An 11225-nucleotide genomic window follows, 5' to 3' on the forward strand; every position below is an offset into this window, starting at 1 on the left:
GGAAAGTAAAATTAATGCAATCCGCCCTCTACGATATCAGTTAGGAGAAATTTACGCTGCACTGTTTAAAATTTTAAATAATGAAAATTTTAATAAAGAAACTCAGCATGAAGCACAAACATTATGTGCTAAAATAAGGACTACAAATTTATTTGCTCTCTTATAATTTGGCATGATTTACTTAACAAAATAAACCCTGTGAGTAAAATGATTCAAGACGAAAATATGAACATTACACTTGCTTTAGAATCTGTCGAAAACTTAAAAATAGTCTTACAAGAGTATCGGCAAAAGAACTGAGTGAAGAGATGGATGGAGAACAAGAATTTAAAATTGGTACGGAAGTTCGACGACGAAAGCAGACACGACAATTTGACGAAACGCCACAATCGCCAGAAGATAAATTTAGAGTGAATGTTTTTTATACACTTCTAGACGTTGCAATGTGTTCGTTAATAGGACGTTTTGAACAACTAAAAACATATTATGATAATTTCAATTTCTTGTATAGATTACTACAAATTAATAACGAAGATTTACGAAAAAATTGTGACGATTTAGAGATTCTCTTGAAGGACGGCGACAATAAAGACGTAAATGCAACAGAACTATATGACGCGTATGTGCTTTCCGGGATATTTTTCGGAAGGATAATTTAAATATTCAAAAGCCCTTTCGATATTCTTAATTTTATTGTGTCCAATAATTTATCTTTCCCTAACTTTTCAATTGCTTTAAGAATACTATTAACCTTACCTGTTAGTGTAGCGAGCAGTGAAAGTTCCTTTTGAAATCGATTAAAACCTACTTAAGAACACGTATGTCACACAAAAAAAAAGGCTTGTTAGTTTGGCGTTAATAGCTATTGAAAATGATATATGTGCGGAATTAGACGTTAACACCATTATTTCTAATTTTGTGAATATGAAATCAAAAACCCTAAAATTTTAATTTAAAAATTTTCAAGTATATTTATGTAATTTAATTTATTTTCTGTTATTCTGTAAAGATGTTATTTTTTGAATATTTATATTAAATGTTCTAATTATTTCTGAATTCTTTCCTTATTTTCTCATCTATTTTGAGTTTCTTTTATTTTCCTAAAAGATAGTTCCCCTTATAAAAATTATTAAGAAAATTTTACAAGTTACTAAGAATTTAATAACTTGTAAAATGCAAGAATTTTTTTAAACTTTAGTTCAAATAAATTTTAACTTTAAGTGAAATTCATTTTAATTTTGTTAGCGATTCTGGTCGCTATAATCCCTGTATCATTATATTCAACGATTAAAGTGAAGTGGCTTTATCAAAATTTGCTTCACCTTTTGAGAATTTTTTGAATATTCTGGTTTTTAAAGATTTTCCTGCCTAGTCAACACCCCCGGTTCGTTACATTTAGCGAACCAACGCGTGGCGGTTCTGTCAAAATTTATTTAAGAAATTTCAAATAATTTAAATTTTTATTATCGTAAAAGAACCACACACGCCCGGATCTTAGACAGAAATTACATGCGGGCGGCAAAGACCCTAGCGCCGGTTCTGATAGTAATACTGTAGTAATTTTAATCTTAGCAATCAATTATTCTTCTTTTCATTGGAAGCAAGTGCTATATAAGTAATATAAGTGCTATAATAATTAATAGCATTAATTATTATAGCACTTTTCACTTCACTTAGAACTTTATATTTGCTTTAACAACTATAAGTGCTAGGTAAGTTTAGCCTGCAACCTCTCTTTAGTGTTCTACACACCATCACCAAATTTATTAATTTTCATCTATTACTATCTGCTTTCCATTCTCATCGTGCGAGAGGAATATTTATATGGGCTTTTGCAATGGTGAGTTAGCCGATCTCATACAGTGGTAGCACGGTTTTTCTCCAAGAAAGTCGGTTTTTCATTCCGCGTACAAACAAATCGGCCACGAGAACTTATGCAATTTACAGAAAAAAATACTGTTGTTGTTGTTGGTTTAGTGGACGGTAGATGGCGCCGATTGTAGTAGTAGTAATGTCGTTGTGCGTAGCTGGAAGATTGAATAGTGGAAGTAAATGTTGTAGTTGGAGGATTAACTAGTGGAGTAGAGGGCTTTTGGAGGTGTCCCGTAATAATAGTAATACTGTAGTAATTTTAATCTTAGCAATCAAATATTCTTCTTTTCATTGGAAGCAACAGCACCCTTACTTTAAATCTTATCTGTCATTATTGTCAAAAAACAATATTTTATTCTTAAAATAATAGTTAAGCTATTTGTAATTCACAGCGAAACACCAAAACAGATGTAGAAGCAACGAGGTTATAAACAAAGTTCACGAAAACTGCTCATCTGTTGATTCACGGGAGCGTTATGTCTCTAAAACTATTGTATGAGCTAATGCAGCGTGGTAAATGGGTATTGACAGGGCTGTCGCCAGATTAGATGTGCCTTGAGGCAAACAATTAAATGTCACCCCTGATGAATTATAAGACAAAAATATAAGAAAATCTCCAATCGCGAGTTTGTTTTTATTACAAGAGAAACATTAATGCAAAACGATTACATAATAATATTCATTAAAAGTTTGCTCTACGGGGATATCGCACAATAAAACTGTTTATAAGCGCTTCTAAATTTAAATTATAAGCTATCTCTGCCTCTATCGATATAGTTGCTAGACCAACCCATCTTTCTTGGGTCATTGCTGTTTGCAAATAATTTTTAATCAGTTCAAGCTTGGAAAAACTGCTTTCCGCACTTGCAATGCTAACAATTCCTGTTAGCGTAGCGACGGCGTCTACCGCAATATGGCTGAAAGAGCGCCCTTATTAAGCTGCGCCGTGAGGCAGGCCACCTCTATGTTACACCCTGTCGGCGGTACTGGGTATTGATCATAACTGAAAAACGTCGACGTCGTAAAGCGAAACGTCGTAATGCGGGGTATTACCATACTCTAATTTTGCCATGGCAAATTGTTCAATGGAACCAAAAATATGACACAATGGAACATATGAGTTCTATTTAGAAACTATTCGAATCAATGTGATTGCGAGCGAGCGCACACATACAAAATGACACATTAACTCTTAAGAAAGTGAGTAAGATTAATTTCATACAGTTTTATAAAGAAATGACGCATACATCAGAATTTACAACGCAATAACAAGGAATCCGTACATTCTATTATCAAAATCGCAGTTTCCACAATTAAGCTTGACATGACGCATTAACTTGAAAACAATTTAAACGAATTATGACATCGAGTATTTCAAGAATGAGAAAATAATGCCTCGTTACCAAACTCCAGCATCCCACTTCGCTAACATTAACGAAAACTTCTAACAGAAAAGGAAAATAAAATAGTAAATTAGCTTGAATGGTCATGCGCATTTAACTATCAATGCACAAAATGTGAATTTTCCTCAATGAAACGAACTTTCGAAACTTCTTAGACAATAGTTTTCTACTTTCTACTTCTCAACTAAATGCCATTCCTAGTCGACCTCGTGAGCTCATGGCTATATGAGAAGGGGGAAAAGAAAGCCTTGACTGAGAAAATAACCTTGACTCTTGATCGGTACAATAAGAATGATAAGTTGCATATATGCCCATTGTGATTACACCTAGCACAAGTGTTCTCTCTCTCATTTTGTCTAGTCAGCGATTTTTTTCAACAGACCTTCTGGTTTTCATTGATAATATCATTAAACTAGTACAAGGGTGAAATGCATTTTACGGATAATTTGCTATTGTAAACGTATAATTATTGGAGAAGTAGGTTCATGTGCAAGAAACTATTCATTTGATTCGCTCTAGCAGACTGCTGCACGCTTTATACAATATACTTAATTGTTCTACTGGAGCATAGTGGAACAAAAAAAAAATAATAATAATAAATAAAAAATAACGCATGCGTATAAAGGTTTTCCCAAAAAATAACAAATATTAAAATAAAGTTTTAATATATTTAAATAGTGTGCACACGAATTGAGAAACTAAGAACAAGTACTGCAATGAAGTGAATGAAGCAAACTGTACACTAATTTAATTGAATTTTTGTGGTTCAAATTTAGAAAATTTGAACTAGAATTTTTATCGTTCAAACTTTTATTCAAAAGTTTGAACGATAAAAGTATCGGAAAAAGCAGATGAGAATTCATGCAATAGGAGCATATTATTTTGACTTCTTAAGCAAACAAAAATGAAATACCGCAAGTACGACAAAAGAAAATATTAACTGCTACAACTGAATAACATCGCCACGCGTGAAAATAGTATGCGTTTACCAGGTGGTTTATCCGTCATGGAGGATGAAATACACTTGAGTTTTCGAAAGGGTAACCCTACCATTACTGCATGAAGCCACTAACTCACCTTCGGTGGTAAAGCTCTTATGAAAATTCTTCGTGTTCTAGGCGGATTTAGATCCAAGTCTTTCCGAGTGAAGCGCCAATGTTGCATCGTACCTGAGAACTAAGCTACCGAGAGAGAGAGAGAGAGAAGAAAATCGCACACCAGTCTGGACTTATCTTATTTGATAAGAAATAAGACAAGTGTCAAGCTTCTAAGAAACTGTGATGTCAGATTAGCCTATTCGTAAATGTGCCATTTTTTATGATATTATTATTATTATTATTATTATTATTATTATTGCTTGTTGTTAAGCATCTGTTTCACGAGCTGAAGAATCCTAAGTACATTTTTGCTATGCTTACTGGAAAATCCAATACCAACAGTCGGTCAAACTAAAATTTCCAGTTTTGATGACACGTCTTATACTCGAAACTTCTTACTTTCACTAGGAACAACTATCCTTGACCTATTGAGGGAACCCTTGCTGGTTGTCGAAAAGCACCGTATACATTTGTAAGACATTGGCACAAACGAATGGGTAACGCATCTCAGCAAAGAATTCACAAAGCAGTTTTTAATTGCAAATGTGAACGAATACGTCTGTGCGCATGACTCCCTTTTCCAGTGTTTTTGGGTTGATATTAATGAGGAATTATGCGTAAAAGAAGAGGAATAATGTAAAAGAGAATGAAACGAAGTAAGAATATGATAAAATTTTGTTATTTAACAGAGAGCGGACAGTTATTTTAGTATGAACCTCGCATTAAGAGATTTACAATATAAACACGAAAGCCACGGGTCCCGAAGCATTTTACGTCAAGGGCTACTTCTCCTGGCAAACTATCTTGCATGCTATGAAACGTGCATGTGAGGTATTGCAGGAATATCTTTATAGATAAAACCCAAAACGTAACAGCAAATAAAGCATTTATTATCAACGATTTATGAAAAATTTGATACTATCTTCATGAACAACACTGATCCCTCTAAAAAAGGACAACTATTTTCTCTTGGTCTAAATCAACAAGCTATGCAATGAACCCTGAATAAGACGATAGTCTTATTCAGGGTTCATTGCATAGCTTGGATATAATTATGGATATTATGGATATAATTTGAACAATCATCATCTTCTTTTTCTCTCTAATGGCTTGTCAAAGCCAAGTACGTGGCTTCATACAAATCTAATCAATTTCATAGACAGGTTAATCCTATCTCCATAGTCTGCTATGTCAGTCAAGTGCATGTATTCTCCGGCTGGTCTGTCAGTCTTGCGAGATGAATAAACAAATTTTCCAAAGAAAAATCCTGCAACCGTTTTAATTTAGTAATGGATTGAAAAAATAATTTTTTTTCTTTTTCATTTTAAAGATTCAGAAAACAACGGATTTATTCATATAAAACCTGCATTTATCATTCACAGAAACTAGAGAAATAATATATTTTCAAATTAAAAGTGTCTCTTTCCTGCAATAATGTGTTAGATGATTTAACCACCATTGCCTGGGAGGCAAGTCGTTGATATACACACCTTTAGGTCAAAAAGACCTAAATTCCAATCAGAAATTAAGAAGCTTTTTTTTTTCTTTTATTTTCTGGTTTTTCCTCTGGAAACAAACAAATGTTTAGAATACGTGCCAATTGACGAGTATAACGTACTAAAGCCTTGTGCCATGTCTAGGCGATAATCCAAAACACCTAGCAATCATCTATTATTCTTGACTAGAAAAGGGTTGCTATCCTTGACTCTTACCCTTGGACGGTGTCTTTTAAGACAAAACAACTGTCAGGAAGTTTCAAATTCCTTAATTGAGTGAATGCAGTAACAGATTTCGAAAATTAGTATTCAGATCGCGTGCTGGATTAGCAAGCCATGACGAGCACAGTAGAGAATCATATATCTCGACGTGTTAAGTGGAAAATTTTTGGCTTCTAATGCTTAGCTATTTGTCTACTCTTAGACTTATCACAAACAACCAAACGTTTTCCATCAAGCAGAGGAAAAAATCTAAAAGTCACTTTTTAAGCAGAATTATGCACAGTGCCAATTTTGTTTGCCAGTACGTGGATCATTGAATATACAGGTATCTCCAACATTAAAAGCCTTGAGCTTTAAACTATAGAGCAACAAGGCTCCACCCTTTACTAATCCAGTTTTTGAAGTTGATATATCGGTATTGTTTTTGCCTTTTTCCGAGAAACTCCTTATTTCCACAAAGTTCCTTGTGTATTTGGGGGATAGGTCGAGAAAACAAAAAGGACAGAAACATGATTAGATGAAAAATAGAAGAATGATTATCAGATCCAAAAAAAAAAATGTCGAGGTCTGAAGGTCATATGATGTAGCGCAGTCGGAAAATCAAAGTGACAATGCGTCCCTCAACTGGATAAGACCTTAGTTCGATTCTTCTTCTTTATGGGCTTTTTTTCAGCTGAAAGTGAGTTATTCGATATCATACAGAACTGTGTGGGGGTGGGTGGGTGGGTGGGTGTTGATTTTTCTGTTATTGCTGACAGTGTTTTCCCTCCGGGAAACGTTTTCATCCTCATCCGTGCAACATAAGCAAGTTGCTTATGTTGCAAAGGTTTCAAGTAGAAGATGACAAATGGACGACAAAAAACGGCCTTGGTCAATACCTATTGTGAATAGTTATCAAGCTTTACAATAATACTAATGTATTCGTCTTTTTTCTTTTTTTTCTTTTTTTGTCACGCTCGATAGTCTTGATTGCAACGCAAAATTAAAATAGCTATACAAAGCAAATAAGTCCACGTTCACTTCTATTCACAGTTTACAGAACATTATGCAATTTCATAGTTTTTTTTTTCTTTCTTTCTTTGATCATCGTATAACCAAAACATTTAAAACTAGGAAAAGCAAGACTACACTGCTCGATACCCCTTTGTTGCGCTTAAACTTCGGTTCGCTGTTCCTAGTCGATGCTCAAGATCCGTGAGTCCACTTTTTCGTGAGTGACATCTCGATTCTCTATGTTTTTAATGATCTAGAACAAAAGAAATGATGAACTTCCGTGGCAGGAGGTATTGACAAATATTCATTTTTTGAAATGACCTGGATTTGAATCCTGATTTCGAGTCAAGAAGAAAAATAAAATAAAATAAATATATATATATATTTATTTATTTATTTTATTTTATTTTTCTTCTTCTTCAAAGGATAGAGGTTTTTGAAGAGGTGGCAAGTGAGTTTCCTTTTCTTTACAGTTCAATACTTTATTTTATACTATTTTACTAACTTTACTATTTTGGTATTTATTCTAGGAACAGGGTAAACCCTGCAGTCTCTCCTAGCTCAGTCTATCCTAACCTCCGTAATTCAGTTAGCCGTATTCGTTTAGGAGAAAAATAATTACTATAAGAGTTTTATCAAATGAATAGCGGGTCTTATACGGATGTGAAGGTTTTTCCCTCCGTAAACTCGGTTTTTCATCCCGCAGAAGAGGTAAACCAGGCAGAAACATAAACGCAATTGACAGACATAATACACTAGCCCCCTTCCCCCCTAATAGCATTAGTTGCTTCGTACGTAATTCCAAACAACAAACCAACCAGAGAAAAGCAATGTGCTCTACCCCTGTCTTTTTCTATTATTGCTTTTGTGGAAAAAGAACCGCTATTTTGAGTCATTTTGCAATAAGAACTGTATGCGACAATTTTTAAATTCAGTTGCGTTACATTTCTTTAGTGCTGGGATTATTACACTCTGTTTGAATTTCCTGTTCCCCCATCCTGTAATTTTCTTTGACAAGTTTAAACAACTCAGATGTTATCACATTATCTTCGTACATTTTATCAGTTCTGTTCTCGTTTTTTTTTTTTTTTTTTTTTAAACCTGTCCATGTGCCCTATCAAGCTTCTCAAAGAAGGTAAGTTCTTCAACCTCGGTTATACCCTCTAGTTTGTCTATTATATTCGTATAAATGTTGTTCATTGTATAATTTTTCCAATTGTTGTTTCTTTTCTGTATTTTTCGATCTGTTAAAATTTTACCGTTTTGATCCTTTATCGTGGTACTTCTTGGTTTTCTTACAATGCTGCATCCGTCTGTACACTCTTTGGAAAGAAGTCAACGGACACTATAGCGTGAGGAACAAACAGCCATGGCGCTCACCTAAAATGTAGGACCTCCTTCAACTGCGATGAGTTTAGCAATCCTATAGGGCATACTTTCACAAGCGTACGATAGGGTTCAACGAGAATTTTGGACCATTCGTTCCTGTAGGCATGTAATGAGGTCCTGGACTGTTGTGGGGCGGACGTCCCTTGACTTCACCCGACATTCCTTAATCCTACTGATGTTCGATAAGCTTGAGATCAGGGCTTCTGTGGAGGCAGGTCAAGTATGGTGATGTTCACGTCCATAAACCACACAGTTACAGCAGCAGCCTTATGACACGGTGCATTGTCTTGCTGGAAAAGACTATGGTCAGTTCCGTAGAAACACCACAAAGTAGGAGGATTGCATTGTCCGGAATGTTCAGATACCTCTCGAAGTTCAATGTTTGTGGTACACAAACAAAGATCAGAGGCCAAATCAGGAAAAACAGGACCATACCATCACACCACCACCTCCCAATTTCATAGTTGGGGTTACGCACTCCGGTAAGAGAATTTCACCGGGCATCTGCCACACCGACATTCGTCCACCTGCTCGGTAGAAGATGTAGCGTGATTCGTCGCTCCATTAACACAGCTTTGCAACTTCCACGTCCTGCTGTACATGCTCTTTGCACTACTGAAGACGACGCTGTATGTTGGTTCGGGTAATGTGGGGGCTTGCATATTACAGTCCTACTATGGAATCCCATGTTGCGAGCCTCAGTTCTGAATGTTTTTGTGCTGATTCGAGTTCCAATCGATGTCCAGATGGCGGTTTTTACATATTATCCTTTAGCACCCTAATGTTCGGTGAGTGTGATGAATCGTAGAACTTGCAGTTGATTCCCTGTACTTCCATCTCAATATGGTGTCACTGACTATTGACCTAGGATGGCCCAATTCGTCAATAATTTGCTGAACAGATAGGCCTGCAACGTGGCATCCTATCACAGTGCCTATTTCAAGCTGCGAGAAGGGAACTGACGGAAAGAAGTGTTAAGGAAAGAAGTTTTTCAGGTTCTCTTCTTCTTACTTTGCCAAGTCATTTTTCTGTTCTTTATTGTATCATATCCTTAATATCTGAATTTTTCCTGAAAAACTTCTTTCCTTAACACTTTGAGTCCTAGACCTACTGTAAATTTTTTTTTCTAAGAATTTGCTTCTTTTTTTTTGTCATTTTTTTCTCTGAAGCCCTTGTTAGCATTTAAATTCATTCGTGTTTTAAGTGAGCATGCGCTTTTGTGTTTGTTATTTGGTGAAGTGGAAGAAGTTTGTTATACTTTAAGTGGGAGATGAATTTGTTCGCCTAGTGTGAGACCACCGCCTCGTTTACTGGAGACCTGAAGTAGCTTGAAAAAGTTTCATGTTTTGTCTGTAGAGCAGAGTTTCCAGACTACGTAAAAATAAAAAATTTAAATAAATAAATATATATATATATATATATATATATATATATATATATTAAATTGATTTAAAAAACAGGGGAAATGCTTAGCCCACCTACGGTACAAACGTACTATAGGTTTGAAAATAACCTTTCGTGAGTGGGAACCACATTAAAAAAAAAAAGACAACATATTCAATAGAATTTTCACATACTTTTCGATCTGTAATTCATTCAGTCTTCGCGCTGATGGAATTCAAATTGCCGTTAAGAACTATTTAATCTTACCTGTCACAAAGAAATCCATACAACGGACTTCCCAATGTTCCTCCAAGATATGAAAGAGTCATAATGAGACTGACGTAATGACTGTCGTCGCACACCAGATTCCACTAAAATAAACCAAAGGAATATATATATATATATACAGTTAAATGAATTTATTAAATATTTAAGGATTTATAATTTAATTTCTAATATGCTCACCTTTGTAGCAGCGGTCGCATCATACGCAGATGTGTTATACTCCCAGCCATTATTACATTTCTGAATAGGCCACTCTGTCTGTAACATTTCCACCGTCTCAGTCCAGTTCTCTCCCCATTCTGGGAGAGATGCTAAGATATTGGTGTAATTAGTGGCATACATCTTACACTGACTAGGTCCGGAATCCGTGTGAACCCGTGACAAGAACTGTTTGTGCTCGGAAGACAAGTTAGATGAAAAGAGTTCGGGGACGTGGCACCAGTGGTCTGGGACAGCCAACATAAACAGAATGTTCAACGAATACAAAGGAACCAAGAACATGGAAGGGATGACAAATATAATCAGCATGGTGAGCTGGAAACGGCCAAAATCCCCAACTTCCTTGAGAATGTCTTCGAACTCCATGGTAACAACTCAGTTGTTTCTTATATAGAATATTCAACTGAAGACCTGAAAAACAGATAATGGCGTTTATTTCTAAAAGAAATAAATATGCACAAAAATAGCTGGAAAGAGTAAATGTGAATGGTTATTAGTTATCATTGTAAAATTTCGGTAATCAAACATAAGGTTCTGTAATAAAAATAAAGTAAATATGGAATCTATACATAATTATATATACAAATACAAATCTATACAAATACTAAACCTCATTCTGGGACTTTTGTTTGTAGCTCTGTAAATATCAGCTAATAACCGGTTTTTGTTGGTTAACTTGACTGTTAACCGACAAAAAGAGTTTCAACGATGCATATGCAGTTATAGTTTGTAGCTAAACCAATTGCCAATTGAAATACGATTCATAACTATCTTTTGTGCGTGTGTGTGTGTGTGTGTGTTGTTCCCACCCACGAAAGGTTTACTTGTAAACTTATAGTACATTCGAACGTTGAGTGGGCCAAGAA

General features: G+C 35.2%; 1 protein-coding gene across 1 annotated transcript in view; it reads right to left on the reverse strand.

The window, feature by feature from the left end:
• The window catches only part of LOC150098797 (carcinine transporter-like), a 77454-nt gene extending 66729 nt beyond the window's left edge, over nucleotides 1-10725 (reverse strand). Inside the window, exons 1-2 of the mRNA XM_090405755.1 lie at nucleotides 10321-10725; nucleotides 10123-10226 (exon numbers count right to left, since the gene is read on the reverse strand). Coding sequence (XP_090261881.1) covers nucleotides 10123-10226; nucleotides 10321-10725 — 509 coding nt within the window. The remainder of the gene's footprint in view (nucleotides 1-10122; nucleotides 10227-10320) is intronic.
• Nucleotides 10726-11225: the final 500 nt, after the last annotated feature.

Source organism: Typopeltis vanoorti, chromosome 15 (assembly GCF_054136105.1).
Source record: "Typopeltis vanoorti isolate ZY-2024b chromosome 15, IOZ_Tvanoo_1.0, whole genome shotgun sequence".
NCBI lineage: Eukaryota > Metazoa > Arthropoda > Arachnida > Uropygi > Thelyphonidae > Typopeltis > Typopeltis vanoorti.